Raw genomic sequence first — 25,122 nt, forward strand, 5'->3', positions numbered from 1 at the left:
AGCACGCACGCACAAATACACATACTTTCATACATAAATAATCGCATGCACACACACCAAACATTACAACAACAAAAAAAAACGTACAGGCCTTACCGGTTTTCTTGTGTTGTGGGACCAAAGCCTGAGAAGGACCTGGAGGATTGGGACTGCTGCCTCTTCTCATTGGTTGACCTTGGGTCAGCCAATAGGAGGAGGCAGCATTCCCTCACTCGTCACTGAGTGGGATGGGGTCGGTGAGAATTGCTGATCCCACAACCGCCTGTGACGAGGCGTCACTGATTGACACACATCCCTAGGCACATCAGGGCTTAAAACTGAAGTGCTCCGGTCCGAGGCTACCAGTGACACTTCCGCTCATTATGAAGGGAGGACCACCAAGTATTTTGTTTGGCTGAGGAGGCCCACTGGGCTGTGAAATTTTCAACCCTGCAAAGTTCACTTCTGGCAGTAAGTTGCCTGCTCATTTAGCACATGTCTAGCACCTGGTTGCCTAACCTAAAGTGTTTGTCAGGCTTACCTTTGCTCAACCTGGAAGACACTATTCATGTCTGCAAAACGTTGGGGGGTAGGCCCCTCTGCCCTTAAGGAAGGTGACAGCAGGCCTAATTTCTGACTTGCATGTGTTGCTTGTGCTCTAGTTGTCGCACCTGAGCTTTTCCGTTCGACTCAAAGCTCTGGCATGTCAGCTGTGCTCTTCTGGTATTGCCTGTGCTCTTCTTTTCACACTTGAGCTCTGCTGGTCATATCTGAGTGCTGGTGGTCTTACCTGGGCTATTTTGGCCTCAATAGGGCTCTGGTGGTGGTACCTGACCGCTGGTGGTTACATATTTGTTAAGCTGGCCTTACTTCTGCTCGGCCAGTCACAGATTGACTTTGCCAGTTGTTTTTGCTGGTTGCAAATTTACTCACGTGCCTTCCTTGTGCTCTGCTGGTCTTGTCTGAGCTCTGCTGATATTACCCATGGACTGCTGGCCTCACTTGTGCTCCATCAGTCTCTTCTGTCCTCTGCTGGCCTCATTTGTGCTCCGTTGGTCTGCCCCTAATAGACTTGTTGGTGTTACCTGTGCTCTACTGGTCACATCTGTGATTTGTAGATCACACCTCTGCCTTACTGGTCCCCTTTTGTCCTGCTGATCTAACCTATAACCTGAAGTTTTCACGTAATCTCTTCTAGTCTCACCTGTGCAGGACTCCCGAGTGATCTAGCCGGTGTTCTTCTGGTAGCACCAGATCGCACCTTAGTTCTGCTGATCTCACCTTTGCTCTTCTGGCCTCACATGTGGTCTGCACTTTGCTGGCCGTACAGGTCTATGGACCGCGTTTCCAACAGACGCATTACGATGTCGGTTTCAGACAGCCTTTCCGAATCAGCTTGTTCGATACGGATTGGCTGTCAGAATGCGCCTTTGGACCTGGAGACTTCTGGTTGGGGCTCGTGGGGGTACCCATGGGTCCCCTCTTTCCAACCATGCAAGGTGTGGCAGGCACCAAGGGGTGCCCACCGTAAGGCGCAAGGTTTTACAACGACCACCCCTTTTTCCAACGGGAGCCTGTGTTGTCGGTCGCAACACAGGTGGGATTTATATTGTGTTGTCTTTCAACTTTTCAACTGTTACTACTAAATGCTTTACACATGTTCTTAGGTTACGCCTGTCTGCTCACTGCTATAGCTACCAGGGGTTGAGCTCAGGTTTTAATTACTGAAACCTCCCTGCTGAATCTCTTCCCATCTCTGATGAGGTTGTTTTTCCTCTCATCCTCTCATGACAGACAACCTGCCAATCATTTCCACTCCGGCCCCTCCATCTATTTCTAACCACAGCGAGATCACCGTCAACTACGAAATCATTGATGGCGTGACCCACGCCTTCAAAATTTCCATCAACGTCACTGTGCCTGAGGGGAGCACGCTGCTGGACGTCATGAAGAAAGCACAGGAAATTGACCCAAATAATTTCAGGTGGGTGAGGAGCTCTGTTCTTCGCACTTTGGTCATAGATTGTCAGGTTAGAGGCAGCGGTTGAGTAGACCTACTAGAACTGTGAAAATGTTGGGGAAAACTGTCTGCAGCAGACATTTTAAGAGTAAAAGCAGTGGTGGTAGAGGTGGCAGTAAATAGGGTTGTGTCGTAAATTGGTGAATGAACTCATGCTCTCCTGGAGGTGGGGGAAACTGCAGAGATTCCTATGACAGAACCCGCCAACAGAAACTTGTTCCCTGTTGCTGAGCTTCTTCCTGGCTGCCGGCCTGACAGCAATCACATGGCCGCCATATTAAGGTCAGGCTTTGTAGCACTGTTTATTTTTGTTTGCCACCATTATAACAGGAGCAGAAGTTGCAAACAGAGAGGAATGACCTCCACACGCTGGACGAACACTCCCAGAGTGTCAAGAGCACTTTTATTGTATTTTACAGGAACCAATCCATAACTTGGTAATTTATTACTGTAATACAAAAAATAAGCCGAATGGCCAGGCAGGCATTGCATTTTCACAGAAAGTCCTTCAGAGTGTTGACATGAGTACTTTTGGTGACCATTCAACGCTGACAAAGCAGGGACGTGCAACATTGGTTGATAGGCCCTTATGTAGCTGGTGGAGGCCGGGCCTCGCCTGCCTTTTAATTGGCAGCCCTACGTGCCGAAGTATAAAGAAGACCCTCAGTTCCAATTAGTTCCCACTCACTTCGATCACTGGGGAGGATTCCAGGTGCAGTCAGACTGCGAACACAGGGCAGGTCAGCTCTGGACACGATGGTAGCCAGGCACACTTACTCTTACACTATCTCATATTTCCAACAGGACTGCCAGCTTCTGTGCCAGTGCCTTGAGAAGGCAGCTCACTTGTTCCTAGAAGAGAGGTATTGACTTATGGCAACAAGTGATTTGATGCAGCAGGACTGCTGAGTCCTGCTGAGTCCTGCTGAGTCCTGCTGAGTCCTGCAGATGATTGAGTCTGTCACTTGCTGTTTTCCCTTTCAGATAGAACTGTTTCTGGGGCCCTGTTTTATAGTTGTGTGACATTGCTGTTAATTTTGGGGAAAACATACAGAATTATGCATAAGTCTTGCAGAGCACTGCTGGCCACTTACTGATGCCAGTGATGCTGTCCCTGAGCTCGGTCCCAGGCCCGCTGATTTATCTGTCATTGTCTCTGACTGCACGGGCACGTCCACTGATTCGTCCTAAAGACTCACTGATTCCTGTAGAAGAAGAGGAAGAAAATGTCTCTATTTGGTTAAATAATTAACCATAAAAGATATAAAAAACATTATAAAAACACAGTAAAAACCAATAAAATATATACATGACTCACAATACAGAATATATAAAAATGAGTTGCCCTACTAGCAGGTACCAGATAATCCAATATATACAGGTTATGATACACACAAAAGACATTCTTTAGGCACACTGGAATCATTATGGCAAGGCACCTCAAATTTTTACCACACTGCTCAAAAAGTAACCCAAAATTAGACATATGCGAACATCCTCCAGCATGGAAATGAAAAGCATGGATGGTCTCACTTGGGTGAATTTAGTCTCCTTCAGGACTAAAATCAAATGCTTTTTCCTTGGCAAAGTGTAATAACCGCAAAACATGACGACATGCAGCAACTGCCCAGAGGAACCATCACACCCACAGTTGCCTCAACGACCACCTGCCACCCATCCTATTGGAAAACTAAACACCGGGAGAAATGCATTCATCCTAAACCTGGATCAGAGATATCGGTGATAAATGTTGTTCACTCAGGTTAGGTAATGCTCCCGGAAGTGTACTGTACGTATCAGGCAACAAGCCTGTGAGACCGGCCTCGTGGCGTGGGCCCTCCCGACCAGCAAGTCACACTACAAACACGCCGAACCTCGTGGGCACGGCCTTCCGGCTTCCGTGGACCAACATCCCGAGGGCCGACCAGATCCCCAACACGCATGCCCGGCCGAGGGAGAACGAAACCCCCCCCCCAAACCAGACCGAGAAGCGCCGACTCTGTCACACCTCTGGTCTCTTCCCCGAGGGAGGTTTCGATCGGCCACCAGGCCCCCGGTGAGCGGGCGCCTCTCCTGCTGGGCGTCTGGAGTCCCTCCCGGACACATCTGAACAGATCAAGGGGCTGAGCGACAGGAAACCCCGACACACCGCCCCCCAGGCACGAGACCCCTCTCCGCGAGGACTCCGGACTTCAAAGAGGAGGGGGAGTATAACAAGGGGTGCTGAAGGGACGAGAGGCAGAGAAGACCTGGACTGACGAGAGCCTGCTGACCTGGTCACGGTTCGATCGCTCACCGAACAGAAGAACGCTATCCGAACTCTGAAACCACCTGAGCCCTGCTGACGCCGTCGCGGCTCCCCGAACTCTGAACCATCTGAGCCCTGCTGACGCCGTCGCGGCTCCCTGAACTCTGAACCATCTGAGCCCTGCTGACGCCGTCGCGGCTCCTCGAATTCTGAACCATCTGAGCCCTGCTGACGCCGTCGCGGCTCCCTGAACTACGACTCTCCGGTGCCTGCTGAGTGACTCGCGGCCCGCTCCTCCAAGAGAATCGGCAGAGATTGCCGAGAGAAGCAACATCCCCTCAGCTCGAGGATTGAGAGCTGTGCGCCGGATACCTCGCAGAGACACTGATTGAAAGACTGTCCCGCTACCCCTTTTCCCATCATCACAAGATCGCTGCCGCTTGTGGCATTAATTCTGCACCTGCCTGCCGGATCATAAAGATCCCTGACAACAACTGATAAAAGCTTATTGCCTTATAACAACCTACTGTGTGGTGTCCCTCTATCCGAAGAGAGAGTAAGCGCAGCGCGTGCGATCCTAGGTGCGAGACCCTTCCAGGAAGGGCCTCCCTGCTCTTGCTCGGCCTAATTCTGGGAAAGGTGGGCCTCAGGGTGGTCAGGAACCCATTCCGCAGCCGCCCCGGGGAACACCTTCCAACAAAGCCCGAACAGGCAGTTTACGAAACTCAATGTCCTCACGGTTAGCTTATAGCTGCATACGAAAATTTTGTTTGACCCACTGGTAGTCATCTTTAGTGATCCCTTCTGGAGCGTAAAAAGGTTGGAACGACCCAGGTCTAAGAATGCACACTTTATATAATCTTACCATGAGATAATGTTATGGTTTTCTAAGGAAAGACAGTGTTGAATGATCATTCTATTCAATATAGGTTCGCTCTAATACCAGATACAGATCCAACTTAAAAAAAGCAGACGTTTGAGAAGGTCTGAGCTGGCATGTTCCTTAAATAGCCAGCTGGGGGGGAAGCATTAGGGCGCTACTCTCCGAAATGGCATAATTCCTTTTGTGTCACTGTCTGGGAGGAATACACAAAGTCCAACAGCAGAGTCATTCACAGTCATGTGACCCAGGACACTGGCAGAAGGCTCAAAATGGTTAGGACAAGAAAATAACAACATTCTCAAAGTAAAAAGAATTATGACTTACAATTCATTTGAGTCGAAATATGATATTCTTATCTTCTCCGAATCCAGAGTTGGAACATATTAAATGTAATAAGGTAAGCAGTGTTAGCCAATGGAGTAGATAGGCCTTATGGTTGTGAAATACGAATTTAGGAGTTTTTCACTACCAGGACATGTAAAACTTAAACCTACATGTCCTACTTTAGCACTGGTTAGCAGTTCTAATGACAACAACAACAAAGTCAGAAAAACAGGAATGGTGTATGTAAAAAGATTGGGAGCAGTGGTGTGGCGTCAGGGGGAGTGTTTGGCGTGTGACACCCCAGAGTTAAATGCATTCTTGGCCTGGTAGTTGGGTCTGAGGGCCCTGAGTCAGGTTTGCTATGGCTGTGTTCGTTTTTCATTGTGGCTCAAGAATAAAAGACAAAACAGTGACTTTCCTGTAAAACACGAGAGCGGTACAGAGATATACACCCGGTGGCTGAATTTCAAAATGTGAATCCAGAAAACCTAGAGTCGACACTGGCTTCCTTATCTGTCCAAAGTGTGTGATTCCAGGCAAACATTTCATTTCAGAGCCTCCTTTCACTTTATCATCACGGCAGCACTTTTACATACTTGAGTTCAATATGTGCGGATTACAAGCACCTCTTATGATTGATATAAGAGACTATAATGTTGCTCCATTTAACACAAGAATCCAGGCCACATTTAGGATTAACGTGACTACTTTAGGGTTTACTTGACGAGCCTGGGGGCTCTTCACAAACTGCATGTTGTCATACATTTGGTAACACTACAATAGCAGTACAAACATACTGCACAATGCTATCCACAAACTGCACTTGCAAAGGAAGCACTACTGCTTTTTTGAAGTAGTACTTGAGAAGTTCAGTTTGTGAATAGTATTTTGTAATATGATTGTAGTACTACAAAACGTACTATAAAATGAAGATTGTGAATCGCTCCCTGGCCCTTCAATTTGGTGAAGACATGTAACTTATACTTTTGGAGTAAATTTACACTTGGATTTTGTGAATAGCCCAAAAATTGTAGACTTGCTCAAAAGTGTTAACTACACAAAAGTGAAGCAGGCCCATATAGTGACGTGTTTACCAAAACAATAGTAAATCTGCACCCATGGAAATACTCCGTGAATGGGTGTAAAGGGACTACTTTTTGGAATTCACAAACTTAGGCAGTAGTAGATTTGGACAGCTGCACCAGTCTTGGGGGTCTAGACATACTACTGGAACTAAACCCCCAAAAGGGGATGGGATGAATGCTTGCAGATAGTCTAAGCAGTGGCAATCTCTCAGGGAGCGTTGTAACTCATCAGTTTTCACCCACTGCGCTGCACTCGACAGAGGCCCACCTGATGCAAATCAGTACTGACCCGGTTCTTCGTGGAAACGGTTCTTCCTGAACTTTGGTCATCTCACCCCTTCACCTTACAGCCCACTGCTTTTTTTTAGTTGGGACATTTGACTTCACACACGCGAATCTCACTTACTAAGCTAAATCTCTGTTTGGGGGAATACCACGCCAAAGAGGTCAGGTCGAACAGACATACTTACTGATTCATGAAACATGTTGACTAACTTACATGGTAGGTCGACTGCGTGATATGTCCACTAGCTATTGACTCTTGTGATATGTAAACATATTATTATGACATTTCTGAAGATTTGAACTATCTGCTGCCACATGTTTGTGACATGCTTTCTGATTTCTTCAGCATGCTTACTGTTTAATGTGACATGCACGCATGCCCATGCAGTATGGCTAGTGATTCCTGTAATACAATTACTTTTCTCTGTGGCATGGTCACTGTATCCTGTAATGTGGTCTGTGATTCCTGTGGCAACATGCTTACTGACTCCTGTGATACAATTACTGATCTCTGTGGCATGGTCGCTGATTCCTGTAACATGGTTGCGGTTACCCCTCGCGGACGTGAAGATCCGTGATGTCACTGGTGGTGTTCCATAATTCTCTGATGATCACCAGCAGAGCACAGTTCTCTGCCAGAGAGGGACTTCCAGTCAAAGTCTATAGGCACAAATAGCCCAGGGTTGCTTCTTGTTGCTCTCACCAAGCTATGGAAAGACTGATGAATAGGTGGTAGCAGGAGATTGCTAATTCTGAAGGACGTGCACAGGTCTTTACTACCAGTGCCACTCAGGAAGAAATAAACCATGCACAACCCACGTAGAGCCTATCACTGGGACCTTTACTTCCAGGTAAGGGTGGGAACTGTACAGAGTGTATGTGTGTGTGTGGGGGTGTGTGTAGGAAAGTGCCCCTTTTTGCATGGTTACCCCCTAACTTTTTACCAGATACCTGATGCCAACTTGACTGAGTGTGTGCTGGGATTCTGCTAACCAGGCTCCAGCACCTGTGTTTTCCCAAAACTGTACCTGTGTTAAATATATAATATTAACATATAAGTCCCTTGTAAAAGGTACCCCTGTTATCAAGGGCCTTGTGATCAGAGGGGGCCTCTGAGGGCTGCACCATGTTTTGTTCCACTCTCTGAGACCCCTGACCTTAACACCCACACACTGCCAGTGCAGGTGGCGTGTTTAAGTGTAGGCCAAACTGAAGAGACGACATGGCACACATCCCTGTGTGCCATGCCCACCATCACTGCCTATGGCATGGGTAAGTCACCCCTCTAGCAGTCCTCACAGCCTTAGGGCTGGGTGAACCATCCCACAGGTGAGGGCATAGCTGAGTTTGTTACTACGAACTCTTCAGCTCCATGATGACTTTACTGAAAGCTGGGAAGTTTGGTACCACATTTCTCAGAATAATAAAGCCACACTGATGGATTTATTATAAAATGCACTCGGAGGGCATCTTAGAGATGCCCCCTGATAAATGACCGACCTTTAGTGTAGTGGCTTACTGGTTCCCCCCCCCCAGCCACCACCAGCCAGGTTTCTGACCTCATGGGGTGAGAGCCTTTGTGCTCTCGGAGGTCAGAAACAAAACCTGCACTTGGTGGAGAGGCTTCACACCTCCCCCTGGCAGGTTCAACAACACCTGGCGGTGAACCTCAAAGACTCTCACCTTGTGATGCCCTGATTTGGGCCGCTCCAACTAGTTGAGATGCCCGCCCCCCCTGTCCAAGCCCCACTTTTGGCGGCAGGACAGGGAGGATAATTAGTAAGCAGAGTAGGAGTGTCCACCTTAGCCTGGCACACCCACGGGGTCACCTGCTGAGATGAACCCCTCTCTTAGAAATTCTCCATCTTGAATTGGAGAATTAGGCCCAATAGGAACAGGAATGTGCCGGAGCTGGTGAGAGAAACCTGATGCCTAAAGACACCCCTGCACCCGCAGCCCTCAGACCTAGGAATGCCCATCTGATGGTGTTCCAGCATCCTTCTACTTTCTAACTTACCCTCCAGTTGTGGGATTCTTTCAGCCAATCTTCTGAACCGAGCCTGCAGCAGTTTTCTCCAACCAAGGATCTCTATTGGTTTCAGCGGAGCTCTCCACACCTCCATGGCACTCTGCACCCGGCCGCCCCTGTGCTGCTGTTGGTGCAGTTTCTGTGCTCTTTGGTGGCCCCTCCAGTGCTGATCTTAACCCCCAGGGCATGTGTCCCTGAACTGCAGGTTCTTACCTGTAACTGGTGCCTTGTCGAGGTGCCCCCAGCCTCCATAGGATAACACCGGGCCAGTGTCCGCTGCACCCGACCGCCCCAGTGCCGCTGGTGGTACCTACCTTGGTCCAACCCTTGCCCAGTGTTGACCAAAACCCCTGAAGACTGAACTTCAAAACCACTTACTTCCCTGTCAGTCACTCACCTGTATTTTTTCCATAGGATTGGTCTCACTGTATTGTACTAAGTGTGATTCTGAACACCAAGTATCTCTTTCAGTACTGAAAAGCATTTCATGGACATGTGAAGTATTGTTTGATGCTTTACAAACCATTTGCTAGTAATTTGAAAGTATTGCATAAAAGCTTACTTACCTGAAACTGAGTTCAACTTGGTTCCTAGAAATAAAGGTAACTAAAGTAATATTTTTGTAAACATTGGCCTGGAGCCAGTCATTGAGTGTGTGTTTCTGCCTTGTATGAGTGTGCACACTAAATGCCTTCACACTACCCTCTGATAAGCCTAACTGCTCAGCCCAGCTACCACTAAATTGAGAGTAAGCTATTATGTATTTTAACCTCTGCCATACCTTTGGGGACTCGCTGGACCCTGTGCACACTATACCCTTTTTTTGGTGTAGTATATACAGAGCCAGCTTCCTACAGAGTTAGAGCGAGAGAGAGAGAGAGAGAGAGAGAGTGTGTGTGTGTGTATGTGTATATGTCTGTGTGTGTGCGTCTGTGAGCATGTGTGCCTGGGTGTGTGTGTGTGTGTGTGGTCTGCCACCTCTGTTGTGAGCCAGCTGTCCAGAACCCTCAGTTATGAACAGTGCTGTGCCGGTGGAGGTGCTGTGCAGAGCCTGCAGTTAATAACAGAGCTGTGCTGGTAGAGGTGCTGTACAGAGCCTGCAGTTAATAACAGAGCTGTGCTGGTAGTGGTGCTGTACGGAGCCCCCAGTTGATAGCAGAGCTGTGCTGGTGGAGACGTGATTGATAATGGTGCTGTGCTGTGGTTGCGGTGCTGTCCACAACCTGCAGTTGATAAGAGTGCTGTGCTGTGGTCGCAGTGCTGTGCTGTAGTTGTGATGCTGTCCACAGCCCACAGTTGATCAGAGTGCTGTGGTCACAGTGCTGTGCAGAGCCCCCAGTTGATAACAGGGCTGTGCTGGTGGAGGTGCTGTGGGTCTCCATGGACTGATAACCATTGCCTCCTAAAATCTTTTTGCAGTTTAGTGGTGGAGCAGACCAGCTGGGGGCCTTCTATCGCTTCCATTAATGGACTGGCCGCCAGCAACACTGAGAGGACCTACTGGCAGCTGCTGAGTGGGACCACCCCTCTGAACCAAGGTAAGTGCCAGCTCTCTGTGTAGTTCCACATGGACCATCCATGTGGGCCAAGGTAGGAGATGTGCGTCTGTATTGAGTGAGTCTACTGCCCTGGAGGTGGAGGTGTGAGCCTTTGAGGATTGAGTGCTACTACTGCGCATGGGATGAGGCAGGAGCCACACATGTATGGGTACTCAGTGCTACTACACTCTGGATCTAGGTAGGAGCCATGTGGATGCGGGTACTGAGGGAGACCCGCCTGTCAAGTAATGTATGAGCAGTGAGCCTTTGGAGACTGAGTGCTACTACCCCACATGGGACGAGGGAGGAGCCACACGTGTATGGGTACTGAGTGCTACTACACTCTGGATCCAGGTATGAGCCATGTGCATGCGGGTATTGAGGGAGACCACCTCTGTCAAGTAATGTATGAGCAGTGAGCCTTTGGAGACTGAGTGCTACTACCACTCTGGGTCCAGGTATGAGCCATGTGCATGTGGGTTTTGCGGGAGACCCGCCTGTCAAGTAATGTATGAGCTGTGAAACTCTGGGGATGGAGTGCTACTATCCCACATGGGGTGAGGTAGGAGTCACACGTGTATGGGTACTCAGTGCTACTACACTCTGGATCCAGGTATGAGCCATGTGGATGCGGGTATTGAGGGAGACCACGCCTATAAATAAATGTGGGGGTGCTTGTCTCTAGAAATGAAGGCACACCGCCGTTCTGGCCCTAGGGAGGGGCTATAGTCCTACAGGTAAAAATGGGGGGCACAGCTCTGGCTGGGGGAGCTGTGCACTTCCAGTTGTGGATTTGAAGGCAGTACTCCTCCAGAACTAAGTAAACGCGGGGTGTCTGTAGGAATTGAGGGAACACTGCTCTGGAACCATGCAGGTGCTGTGGGCCTGGGGGTCCTCGGTGAGCCCGCCCTTCTGGTCCCAGGTAGAGCAGTGTGTCTGTGTGTGCTGAATGAAACCACCCCCCCCCCCCTCTGGAACCAGGAAGGAGCAGTGTGTTTGTGTGTGCTGAATGAAACCCCCCTCTTGAACCAGGAAGGAGCAGTGTGTTTGTGTGTGCTGAATGAAACCACCCCTCTGGAACCAGGAAGGAGCAGTGTGTCTGTGTGTGCTGAATGAAACCACCCCTCTGGAACCAGGAAGGAGCAGTGTGTCTGTGTGTGCTGAATGAAACCACCCCTCTGGAACCAGGAAGGAGCAGTGTGTCTGTGTGTGCTGAATGAAACCACCCCTCTGGAACCAGGAAGGAGCAGTGTGTCTGTGTGTGCTGAATGAAACCCCCCTCTTGAACCAGGAAGGAGCAGTGTGTCTGTGTGTGCTGAATGAAACCCCCCCTCTGGAACCAGGAAGGAGCAGTGTGTCTGTGTGTGCTGAATGAAACCACCCCTCTGGAACCAGGAAGGAGCAGTGTGTTTGTGTGTGCTGAATGAAACCACCCCTCTGGAACCAGGAAGGAGCAGTGTGTCTGTGTGTGCTGAATGAAACCACCCCTCTGGAACCAGGAAGGAGCAGTGTGTCTGTGTGTGCTGAATGAAACCACCCCTCTGGAACCAGGAAGGAGCAGTGTGTCTGTGTGTGCTGAATGAAACCACCCCTCTGGAACCAGGAAGGAGCAGTGTGTCTGTGTGTGCTGAATGAAACCCCCCTCTTGAACCAGGAAGGAGCAGTGTGTTTGTGTGTGCTGAATGAAACCACCCCTCTGGAACCAGGAAGAAGCAGTGTGTCTGTGTGTGCTGAATGAAACCCCCCCTCTGGAACCAGGAAGGAGCAGTGTGTCTGTGTGTGCTGAATTAAACCACCCCTCTGGAACCGGGAAGGAGCAGTGTGTCTGTGTGTGCTGAATGAAACCACCCCTCTGGAACCAGGAAGGAGCAGTGTGTCTGTGTGTGCTGAATGAAACCACCCCTCTGGAACCAGGAAGGAGCAGTGTGTCTGTGTGTGCTGAATGAAACCACCCCTCTGGAACCAGGAAGGAGCAGTGTGTCTGTGTGTGCTGAATGAAACCACCCCTCTGGAACCAGGAAGGAGCAGTGTGTCTGTGTGTGCTGAATGAAACCACCTCTCTGGAACCAGGAAGGAGCAGTGTGTCTGTGTGTGCTGAATGAAACCACCCCTCTGGGACCAGGAAGGAGCAGTGTGTCTGTGTGTGCTGAATGAAACCCCCCCTCTGGAACCAGGAAGGAGCAGTGTGTCTGTGTGTGCTGAATGAAACCCCCCCTTTGGACCCAGGAAGGAGCAGTGTGTCTGTGTGTGCTGAATGAAACCACCCCTCTGGAACCAGGTAGGAGCAGTGTGTTTGTGTGTGCTGAATGAAACCACCCCTCTGGAACCAGGAAGGAGCAGTGTGTCTGTGTGTGCTGAATGAAACCCCCCCTCTGGAACCAGGAAGGAGCAGTGTGTCTGTGTGTGCTGAATGAAACCACCCCTCTGGGACCAGGAAGGAGCGGTGTGTCTGTGTGTGCTGAATGAAACCCCCCCTCTGGAACCAGGAAGGAGTAGTTTGTCTGTGTGTGCTGAATGAAACCACCCCTCTGGAACCAGGAAGGAGCAGTGTGTCTGTTTGTGCTGAATGAAACCCCCCCTCTGGAACCAGGAAGGAGCAGTGTGTCTGTGTGTGCTGAATGAAACCCCCCCCTCTGGACCCAGGAAGGAGCAGTGTGTCTGTGTGTGCTGCATGAAACCACCCCTCTGGGACCAGGAAGGAGCAGTGTGTCTGTGTGTGCTGAATGAACCCCCCCCCCCTCTGGAACCAGGAAGGAGCAGTGTGTCTGTGTGTGCTGAATGAAACCCCCCCCCCCTCTGGACCCAGGAAGGAGCAGTGTGTTTGTGTGTGCTGAACGAAACCACCCCTCTGGAACCAGGAAGGAGCAGTGTGTCTGTGTGTGCTGATTGAAACCACCTTTCTGGAACCAGGAAGGAGCAGTGTGTCTGTGTGTGCTGAATGAAACCACCCCTCTGGGACCAGGAAGGAGCGGTGTGTCTGTGTGTGCTGAATGAAACCCCCCCTCTGGAACCAGGAAGGAGTAGTTTGTCTGTGTGTGCTGAATGAAACCACCCCTCTGGAACCAGGAAGGAGCAGTGTGTCTGTTTGTGCTGAATGAAACCCCCCCTCTGGAACCAGGAAGGAGCAGTGTGTCTGTGTGTGCTGAATGAAACCCCCCCCCTCTGGACCCAGGAAGGAGCAGTGTGTCTGTGTGTGCTGCATGAAACCACCCCTCTGGGACCAGGAAGGAGCAGTGTGTCTGTGTGTGCTGAATGAACCCCCCCCCCTCTGGAACCAGGAAGGAGCAGTGTGTCTGTGTGTGCTGAATGAACCCCCCCCCCCCCCCTCTGGACCCAGGAAGGAGCAGTGTGTTTGTGTGTGCTGAACGAAACCACCCCTCTGGAACCAGGAAGGAGCAGTGTGTCTGTGTGTGCTGATTGAAACCACCTTTCTGGAACCAGGAAGGAGCAGTGTGTCTGTGTGTGCTGAATGAACCCCCCCCCCCCCCCTCTGGACCCAGGAAGGAGCAGCGTGTCTGTGTGTGCTGAATTAAACCACCCCTCTGGAACCAGGAAGGAGCAGTGTGTCTGTGTGTGCTGAATGAAACCCTCCCTCTGGACCCAGGAAGGAGCAGTGTGTCTGTGTGTGCTGAATGAAACCCCCCTTCTGGAACCAGGAAGGAGCAGTGTGTCTGTGTGTGCTGAATGAAACCCCCCCTCTGGAACCAGGAAGGAGCAGTGTGTCTGTGTGTGCTGAATGAAACCCCCCCTCTGGAACCAGGAAGGAGCAGTGTGTCTGTGTGTGCTGAATGAAACCACCCCTCTGGAACCAGGAAGGAGCAGTGTGTTTGTGTGTGCTGAATGAAACCCCCCTCTTGAACCAGGAAGGAGCAGTGTGTTTGTGTGTGCTGAATGAAACCCCCCCTCTGGAACCAGGAAGGAGCAGTGTGTCTGTGTGTGCTGAATTAAACCACCCCTCTGGAACCAGGAAGGAGCAGTGTGTCTGTGTGTGCTGAATGAAACCACCCCTCTGGAACCAGGAAGGAGCAGTGTGTCTGTGTGTGCTGAATGAAACCACCCCTCTGGAACCAGGAAGGAGCAGTGTGTTTGTGTGTGCTGAATGAAACCACCCCTCTGGAACCAGGAAGGAGCAGTGTGTCTGTGTGTGCTGAATGAAACCACCCCTCTGGAACCAGGAAGGAGCAGTGTGTCTGTGTGTGCTGAATGAAACCACCCCTCTGGAACCAGGAAGGAGCAGTGTGTCTGTGTGTGCTGAATGAAACCCCCCTCTTGAACCAGGAAGGAGCAGTGTGTTTGTGTGTGCTGAATGAAACCACCCCTCTGGAACCAGGAAGGAGCAGTGTGTCTGTGTGTGCTGAATGAAACCACCCCTCTGGAACCAGGAAGGAGCAGTGTGTCTGTGTGTGCTGAATGAAACCACCCCTCTGGAACCAGGAAGGAGCAGTGTGTCTGTGTGTGCTGAATGAAACCACCCCTCTGGAACCAGGAAGGAGCAGTGTGTCTGTGTGTGCTGATTGAAACCCCCCTCTTGAACCAGGAAGGAGCAGTGTGTTTGTGTGTGCTGAATGAAACCACCCCTCTGGAACCAGGAAGAAGCAGTGTGTCTGTGTGTGCTGAATGAAACCCCCCCTCTGGAACCAGGAAGGAGCAGTGTGTCTGTGTGTGCTGAATTAAACCACCCCTCTGGAACCAGGAAGGAGCAGTGTGTCTGTGTGTGCTGAATGAAACCACCCCTCTGGAACCAGGAAGGAGCAGTGTGTCTGTGTGTGCTGAATGAAACCACCCCTCTGGAACCAGGAAGGAGCAGTGTGTCTGTGTGTGCTGAATGAAACCACCTCTCTGGAACCAGGAAGGAGCAGTGTGTCTGTGTGTGCTGAATGAAACCACCCCTCTGGAACCAGGAAGGAGCAGTGTGTCTGTGTGTGCTGAATGAAACCCCCCCTCTGGAACCAGGAAGGAGCAGTGTGTCTGTGTGTGCTGAATGAAACCCCCCCCTTTGGACCCAGGAAGGAGCAGTGTGTCTGTGTGTGCTGAATGAAACCACCCCTCTGGAACCAGGTAGGAGCAGTGTGTTTGTGTGTGCTGAATGAAACCACCCCTCTGGAACCAGGAAGGAGCAGTGTGTCTGTGTGTGCTGAATGAAACCCCCCCTCTGGAACCAGGAAGGAGCAGTGTGTTTGTGTGTGCTGAATGAAACCACCCCTCTGGAACCAGGAAGGAGCAGTGTGTCTGTGTGTGCTGAATGAAACCACCCCTCTGGAACCAGGAAGGAGCAGTGTGTCTGTGTGTGCTGAATGAAACCACCCCTCTGGAACCAGGAAGGAGCAGTGTGTCTGTGTGTGCTGAATGAAACCACCCCACTGGAACCAGGAAGGAGCAGTGTGTCTGTGTGTGCTGAATGAAACCCCCCTCTTGAACCAGGAAGGAGCAGTGTGTTTGTGTGTGCTGAATGAAACCACCCCTCTGGAACCAGGAAGAAGCAGTGTGTCTGTGTGTGCTGAATGAAACCCCCCCTCTGGAACCAGGAAGGAGCAGTGTGTCTGTGTGTGCTGAATTAAACCACCCCTCTGGAACCAGGAAGGAGCAGTGTGTCTGTGTGTGCTGAATGAAACCACCCCTCTGGAACCAGGAAGGAGCAGTGTGTCTGTGTGTGCTGAATGAAACCACCCCTCTGGAACCAGGAAGGAGCAGTGTGTCTGTGTGTGCTGAATGAAACCACCTCTCTGGAACCAGGAAGGAGCAGTGTGTCTGTGTGTGCTGAATGAAACCACCCCTCTGGGACCAGGAAGGAGCAGTGTGTCTGTGTGTGCTGAATGAAACCCCCCCTCTGGAACCAGGAAGGAGCAGTGTGTCTGTGTGTGCTGAATGAAACCCCCCCTTTGGACCCAGGAAGGAGCAGTGTGTCTGTGTGTGCTGAATGAAACCACCCCTCTGGAACCAGGTAGGAGCAGTGTGTTTGTGTGTGCTGAATGAAACCACCCCTCTGGAACCAGGAAGGAGCAGTGTGTCTGTGTGTGCTGAATGAAACCCCCCCTCTGGAACCAGGAAGGAGCAGTGTGTCTGTGTGTGCTGAATGAAACCACCCCTCTGGGACCAGGAAGGAGCGGTGTGTCTGTGTGTGCTGAATGAAACCCCCCCTCTGGAACCAGGAAGGAGTAGTTTGTCTGTGTGTGCTGAATGAAACCACCCCTCTGGAACAAGGAAGGAGCAGTGTGTCTGTTTGTGCTGAATGAAACCCCCCCTCTGGAACCAGGAAGGAGCAGTGTGTCTGTGTGTGCTGAATGAAACCCCCCCCTCTGGACCCAGGAAGGAGCAGTGTGTCTGTGTGTGCTGCATGAAACCACCCCTCTGGGACCAGGAAGGAGCAGCGTGTCTGTGTGTGCTGAATGAACCCCCCCTCTGGAACCAGGAAGGAGCAGTGTGTCTGTGTGTGCTGAATGAAACCCCCCCCCCCCTCTGGACCCAGGAAGGAGCAGTGTGTTTGTGTGTGCTGAACGAAACCACCCCTCTGGAACCAGGAAGGAGCAGTGTGTCTGTGTGTGCTGATTGAAACCACCTTTCTGGAACCAGGAAGGAGCAGTGTGTCTGTGTGTGCTGAATGAACCCCCCCCCCCCCTCTGGACCCAGGAAGGAGCAGTGTGTCTGTGTGTGCTGAATTAAACCACCCCTCTGGAACCAGGAAGGAGCAGTGTGTCTGTGTGTGCTGAATGAAACCCTCCCTCTGGACCCAGGAAGGAGCAGTGTGTCTGTGTGTGCTTAATGAAACCCCCCTTCTGGAACCAGGAAGGAGCAGTGTGTCTGTGTGTGCTGAATGAAACCCCCCCTCTGGAACCAGGAAGGAGCAGTGTGTCTGTGTGTGCTGAATGAAACCCCCCCTCTGGAACCAGGAAGGAGCAGTGTGTCTGTGTGTGCTGAATGAAACCACCCCTCTGGAACCAGGAAGGAGCAGTGTGTCTGTGTGTGCTGAATGAAACCCCCCCTCTGGAACCAGGAAGGAGCAGTGTGTCTGTGTGTGCTGAATGAAACCACCCCTTTGGAACCAGGAAGGAGCAGTGTGTCTGTGTGTGCTGAATGAAACCACCCCTCTGGAACCAGGAAGGAGCAGTGTGTCTGTGTGTGCTGAATGGAGCCACCCCTCTGGAACCAGGAAGGAGCAGTGTGTCTGTGTGTGCTGAATGAAACCACCCCTCTGGGACCAGGAAGGAGCAGTGTGTCTGTGTGTGCTGAATGAAACCACCCCTCTGGAACCAGGAAGGAGCAGTGTGTCTGTGTGTGCTGAATGAAACCACCCCTTTGGAACCAGGAAGGAGCAGTGTGTCTGTGTGTGCTGAATGAAACCACCCCTCTGGAACCAGGAAGGAGCAGTGTGTCTGTGTGTGCTGAATGAAACCACCCCTCTGGAACCAGGAAGGAGCAGTGTGTCTGTGTGTGCTGAATGAAACCACCCCTCTGGAACCAGGAAGGAGCAGTGTGTCTGTGTGTGCTGAATGAAACCACCCCTTTGGAACCAGGAAGGAGCAGTGTGTCTGTGTGTGCTGAATGAAACCACCCCTTTGGAACCAGGAAGGAGGTGTAAGACAGTATATAACCAGTAGGAAGAGGGGTAGAGGGAGGTGCCAAAAAGGAGGGGGGAGAGTTCGAAAGGTGGAGAAGGCTGAGCAGGCTGAGAGATGGAAGGGAAATGTGTACAGACGAATGACACAACAGAGTGTATGAAATGAGGCAAATATTTAATGTTTCTTCTCTAGCTTATTCCAGACCCTCTTCTCGATTTCCCCCCAAACTCCCCTACACTGCCTCTCTAAGGTGGACTCTTTGTACAACACTTGTGTGCTCTTTGGCAAGTAAAGTAGGCCCTGACCGAAACATGCTGTGTCACGTAAACAGGGTGGCGTCTGGTGCAGCCGAGCAATGTCCCGTGTTGTGCTAAAGGCCTGTTCTTCTAACCAGCAGAGATTATCTGCTGAAGGTGCTGATGTGGAGGAAGGCACAATTGGTAGGGGCAGGCCCTGTGCAGAGGCCCAGTTCTGCTGCAATGTAGTGGACATAAACAAGGAAGACACTACATATGACCTGGTAACACCACCAGGGTGACAGCGCCTGCTTTACGCTGTCCAAGTCCCACTTACCGCTTTGTGTCTTAAGACAGAGCTACCCACAGGTCTCTTCCCTACAGGAAACTGGGCCACCACCTGTAATTGGTGCTGCCTTTCTTCTACTGGGAACATGAAAACCAGCAGGACCCTCCCAGAATACCCACCCTGCCTCCACAGTGCACTCATGCTCGGTGTCTCCACCCTCCATGTTTTCAGAGACTGGCGCCATTTTTCAGCCAGCAGTCTTAGCATCAGAGGGCACAACAGCAACGCTCTCAAGGTGGAAAAGTTGATATGTAGCAGAAAAATATGAATAGCAGGTAGAACACAATCTATTGTAGTCCGCAGCCAATCAATCAATCAGTTGATTGTAGAGCACTACTGTTCACTCATGAGACGCTAGATGTCCACAGTGCAACTTCCTTTTAAAGTGTCTTTTACTCACTGAGTTACTCTTGTAGTATCTCAGATAAACTCACACATCTTTTCAGTGTTGCTCATCAGACCAAGTTGTTTATGGTACACAACAATCATGTTCCGCCTAGTCAACAACCAAGTGAAACCCTGGGGTCTACGCTAAAGTTTTATAAAATGTAAAGAACTACAATATCATTGGTGGGTCGAAGGATCCCAGATATACAAGTGAAACACCGCCTAAGAAAAATAATGCTAATGGGCATATCCCTTGAAAGGACGAAATCCCTCACTCACCAGAGGTGACATGCTTCATCATTGGGATTCTCCAATCCCAGAGGAAACCCCTAGTTCCTCTGGGGGCTACAACTCCCTCACTGTGAGGGAGGAGCACACGGATGTTTTGTTGTACAGATAAATGGGATGTACTAAATCCACAATGGCGAGCCAGTGATATAAGTGAGGGCGCAGCGCAAAAAAAATATTTTTGTTATTTATATTTTATGTGATATGAAGTGAAAGTGATCTTAAAAATAGCTCAAGAGCGTCCAAGCACTGCTTTATTGATAGTGCGTCCTTGGCTACAATTAAAACGTAAGTGCACCACTAGTCAACAATTTTTTAGACCATGGTGATGGTGATAGTTGTCGACATGTTTCAGCCTTAGAGCCTACAGATATGGCACGGCTTTCGTCAGGACTTGAAACAGCTGCTGCGTATCAAACAACCAGAAAAGGATACTCTGGGTCCAACACTTTAAGTCAAGTGCATCACGAGAAAAGACCACCTGAAAAAGACCCAAAAACCACTAATATAAAAAAGCGGTGTCGCACACACAAACAGGATTAAAGCAATTCATTAATGACAGTGGGCTATCAAAAAAAGGAAAAAGGAAGGACTTACCCGTGAATACTGGGTGAGTCAACCAACCTCTCACTGGCAACTGCTCAGGAAAGAGTGCACCGCTCTATGAGAAAGTAAGGTGATCGCTGTTATAGTAACACTCAGATCTCTAACCTTAGGGGATGAAAACAGCCAAACCCTACCGGAGAGTCTATCTAAAAAGTAGGAGTTAACATAATGTAACGACAGGGACTCGTAAAGGAACCACTAAGTTTGAACAAACAGGCTCAGTGTTGTTTGTCAAGGTGCAAAACAAAATTTTTTAGGCATTAGATATAGGGTGCACTAACAACGGGGATAAGACCACTAATAATGTCCACACCTAACATACGCCAGCTGGTAGTACTCAACAGTACACCCCAAACAAAGTAAAACGAGATTCAGAGCAATTGCTACACAAGAAGGAGACTGCCCCATGAGCGACCTACCTGTCCGTCGGTACACCGTGGCCTCAATGAGCCCGATGCCGGAGGTGCCGTGGACAGGAAATCCTCTGCTTAAAAAAGGCAGTTCCACAGGTTCGAATAGCCAATCAGGTGCCCTAATGCTGGTCGGTCAAAAGCACACGGAGCAAGCAGCGATTGACTTCAGCACGCATGCTCCAAGAGAACACTGCTTCGCGCATGCGTGTCTGACCACTCCTGGTCTCTGGATAGCGCATGCGTAAGTGAATGTATGAACGCTCCGGTCAAGACCATCATATCTCTCACCTTGAAACGGAGCCTAATCGTCATACTAGACGATACAACCAGAAAAAGCACATATGCATCATCGGTCATTTGGTGAACCAGTCCTTCTCTTCAACACTTTTTTTAGAAATTTTAAAAACCACTATGTTGTAATTCCCAAAAGTGCAGGTGCTAAGAAGGAGAATCTATCAATAACCAAAAAGTGCTGTATGGTTCTGGAAAAGCATGTAAGAGTACTGGAAAGGAACTATATGAACCCTATGTAATCTCCATCGGTCATAGTTGGTTCACCAAATGACCGATGATGCATATGTGCTTTTTCTGGTTGTATCGTCTAGTATGACGATTAGGCTCCGTTTCAAGGTGAGAGATATGATGGTCTTGACCGGAGCGTTCATACATTCACTTACGCATGCGCTATCCAGAGACCAGGAGTGGTCAGACACGCATGCGCGAAGCAGTGTTCTCTTGGAGCATGCGTGCTGAAGTCAATCGCTGCTTGCTCCGTGTGCTTTTGACCGACCAGCATTAGGGCACCTGATTGGCTATTCGAACCTGTGGAACTGCCTTTTTTAAGCAGAGGATTTCCTGTCCACGGCACCTCCGGCATCGGGCTCATTGAGGCCACGGTGTACCGACGGACAGGTAGGTCGCTCATGGGGCAGTCTCCTTCTTGTGTAGCAATTGCTCTGAATCTCGTTTTACTTTGTTTGGGGTGTACTGTTGAGTACTACCAGCTGGCGTATGTTAGGTGTGGACATTATTAGTGGTCTTATCCCCGTTGTTAGTGCACCCTATATCTAATGCCTAAAAAATTTTGTTTTGCACCTTGACAAACAACACTGAGCCTGTTTGTTCAAACTTAGTGGTTCCTTTACGAGTCCCTGTCGTTACATTATGTTAACTCCTACTTTTTAGATAGACTCTCCGGTAGGGTTTGGCTGTTTTCATCCCCTAAGGTTAGAGATCTGAGTGTTACTATAACAGCGATCACCTTACTTTCTCATAGAGCGGTGCACTCTTTCCTGAGCAGTTGCCAGTGAGAGGTTGGTTGACTCACCCAGTATTCACGGGTAAGTCCTTCCTTTTTCCTTTTTTTGATAGCCCACTGTCATTAATGAATTGCTTTAATCCTGTTTGTGTGTGCGACACCGCTTTTTTATATTAGTGGTTTTTGGGTCTTTTTCAGGTGGTCTTTTCTCGTGATGCACTTGACTTAAAGTGTTGGACCCAGAGTATCCTTTTCTGGTTGTTTGATACGCAGCAGCTGTTTCAAGTCCTGACGAAAGCCGTGCCATATCTGTAGGCTCTAAGGCTGAAACATGTCGACAACTATCACCATCACCATGGTCTAAAAAATTGTTGACTAGTGGTGCACTTACGTTTTAATTGTAGCCAAGGACGCACTATCAATAAAGCAGTGCTTGGACGCTCTTGAGCTATTTTTAAGATCACTTTCACTTCATATCACATAAAATATAAATAACAAAAATATTTTTTTTGCGCTGCGCCCTCACTTATATCACTGGCTCGCCATTGTGGATTTAGTACATCCCATTTATCTGTACAACAAAACATCCGTGTGCTCCTCCCTCACAGTGAGGGAGTTGTAGCCCCCAGAGGAACTAGGGGTTTCCTCTGGGATTGGAGAATCCCAATGATGAAGCATGTCACCTCTGGTGAGTGAGGGATTTCGTCCTTTCAAGGGATATGCCCATTAGCATTATTTTTCTTAGGCGGTGTTTCACTTGTTTCACTTGTATATCTGGGATCCTTCGACCCACCAATGATATTGTAGTTCTTTACATTTTATAAAACTTTAGCGTAGACCCCAGGGTTTCACTTGGTTGTTAAGTATTCATTGGGGGAACAAACCCTGTGTGGTCTCTATAAACATTTTCCCTCAGACCCTCTGGTTGTCAAACCATTTTTGTACTTTGTCTATGAACAGCCACCACGGCTGTGGGTCTTCTTCTTTTTTTCTTGTTCGCAACATAACTCTGCTGTAGGGTTTCTAAATGTTTGGCAGGTCTCTCGTAATTGTTCACTAGGTTTTACTTGCATTAATTATGGCTGAACGACAAGGTTTAGCCTTTGATGACACTCTGGCCCAAGCTATTCTTGACACACCTAGTATTATTGACACCTTTCAGGGGAGTAGTACTAGCCAAGGAGATGACTGGGCGAAACTTCTGACTCTCAAAAAATCTCATTCCCGAGTGTACATACATGGAGCCATCATGACTGAGTACCTTAGAGGCAATTGTGCCCCTACAGGACTCATTGTCACTAATGCCCCTAGGTTGTTCCTGGATGATAAGACCTTCATCAACGATTGGTCTTTAATAGCCTGGAAGTGCACCCGTGATTGGCTCATTCTTATCATTAGTACTGCCAAACGGGTGGCCGACACTATATTGATTGAAATTCAGGCTTTAGAAGCACAGATTAAAATCACATTGACTGGTGCACTTTTCAAAAAACAAAATGAAGAATGTAATAAAAGCAATAAGGATTTCAAAGACTCCGTTTTGATGACTAAAATCAATAAATTTAAAAAAGATTTAGCTAAGTTTTCTATGGAAAAAGTTTATCCATACACCAGCACGGATTATGTAAATCCTCAATACAATCGACAGGGCCGTAGATATGGCTCTGACTACTCTACCTCAGGTAGTGAGGGATGGTCCAGCGACTCAGACAACTCCTTCCAAGGCGATTCAACCAACAGAAGGAATAACAGAAGAACAAGAGGTTTCCAGAGAGGGCAGAGAAGAGGTCCACCAGGTTTTCCTTCTCCTCAATGGTGGCCCCCCGGTCCTGCACAGTATCCTCCTTTCCAACACTTTGGACAACCTTTTTTGTATCCACCACAACCCCAAATGTATCCTAATCAGCAGTCTTTTTTAGGGTATGGCCGTGGCCGGTCCAGAGGCAAGAGGCGACAAAATCAAAATCAAGTCCACTGGGCAGACAGTTCAGCCCCACTCTCCACTCGAGGATCGATGGAGAACATAGCAGGACCCAGCTCTCACATGACCTCGTGATAAATTTGAGCAAAAAAACCCTGAATCCGGATGAGTTATCATTACTGAACAAAGGTTTGGGATTTGTTCCTTCCTTTGGAGGTGATCCTTTCACGATTCAACAAGAACTTGCGCATTTTTTTCGCAAAATACGTTTGCATTTTTTCTTTCGGAAAGAACCAACAGGCTCTCCTGATGTATTGGTCAATAACACAGGATTACGGAACAAATCAACATTCAATCCACTTACCAGCCAGGTCCCGGCTGCAGTCTCAACTTTTGAAAAGGCGGTGACTGCGCAGATTACCAAAATCTGCAAGACCACCAAGAGCCAGTTTCAGAATCTCAACAAGAGAGAATGCAGAGCCCTAACATCACTCACCAGTGATGAGACTATTACAATCAAACCCGCTGACAAGGGCGGGGCGACTGTAGTAATGGACACCATTGCTTATCGAACTGAATGTCTCCGACAATTGAATGATGATAAGTCATATCTACGACTTACAGCAGACCCTACGCCGAGACTCTTATCGGAGATTAAAATTCTGGTGAATGAGGCTAGTACCAACGGCTGGATCACAGCAAATGAAGCCACTTATTTAATCAGAAGTTTTCCGGTTGTACCGTATTTTTACATACTTCCCAAGGTGCATAAGAATCGTATACCTCCTCCAGGCCGTCCTATTATTTCAGGACTAGGTTCTTTACTAGAACCCCTTTCTTCTTTTTCGGACTATTTTTTACGTCCCTTGGTTGAACAAATGCCCACATACCTTAAGGATACCAAAGACATCTTGGTACTAGTTAACGACTTGCCTTTTGATTCCCAGACAGACTTTCTGGTTTCTTTCGACGTTGAGTCGCTTTATACTTGCATCCCTCAGGATGAAACACTCTCGATGATAGAGACACTATTGCTAAACAATCCTCCGGATTCAATTACACCTGTGTCTTTCATTGTAGCATGTGCCAAACTGGCAATGAAAGAAAACTTTTTTCAATTCGAGGAACAATTCTTCCTACAGATATCGGGTACATCAATGGGGAGCATTTTTGCTCCCAGCCTGGCGAACCTGTATGTACACGTTTTTGAGTGTGAGAATGTTCTTAACATCATCAATCCCTATCTAACCAATATTCTCATATGGAAGAGATATATTGATGATATTTTTGTAGTTTGGCGGGGCTCTTTGCCATTGCTACTGGAATTTAAGACATGGCTAAATAACTGCAACACCTTTCTTAACTTCACGTGTGAATACAGCAAAACACAACTTCCTTTTTTGGATGTTTTGATTACACCCTCTAATGGGGGGCTTGATACCGAACTATATAGGAAACCACTAGCAAGGAATTCCTTATTGCTGTACGACAGTTACCATCCTAAAGCCCTGAGGGACAATTTACCCTTTGGCCAGTTTCTGAGGGTAAAGAGGAACTGTTCCACTACAGCCAAATACCGCGAACACGCCAAAAACTTGTCCCAACAATTACAAGTGAGACGATACCCCAAGAAACTGATAAAAAGATCTTTCAAACGAGCACTTAACAACAATCGTGAAGCATTATTGGAACCAAAACTGAAGAAAGAGACTCAGGA

General features: G+C 49.0%; 1 protein-coding gene across 1 annotated transcript in view; it reads left to right on the plus strand.

Moving 5' to 3' along the window:
- LOC146839428 (transcobalamin-1-like) overlaps positions 1 to 25,122 on the plus strand; it is a 96,589-nt gene that overhangs the window by 65,339 nt on the left and 6,128 nt on the right. The window contains exons 7-8 of the mRNA XM_085651476.1: positions 1,774 to 1,963; positions 10,273 to 10,391. Of these exons, the coding sequence (XP_085507602.1) occupies positions 1,774 to 1,963; positions 10,273 to 10,391 (309 nt within the window). The remainder of the gene's footprint in view (positions 1 to 1,773; positions 1,964 to 10,272; positions 10,392 to 25,122) is intronic.

The sequence above is a fragment of the Triturus cristatus genome, chromosome 4_1 (assembly GCF_964204655.1).
Source record: "Triturus cristatus chromosome 4_1, aTriCri1.1, whole genome shotgun sequence".
NCBI classification, from domain to species: domain Eukaryota; kingdom Metazoa; phylum Chordata; class Amphibia; order Caudata; family Salamandridae; genus Triturus; species Triturus cristatus.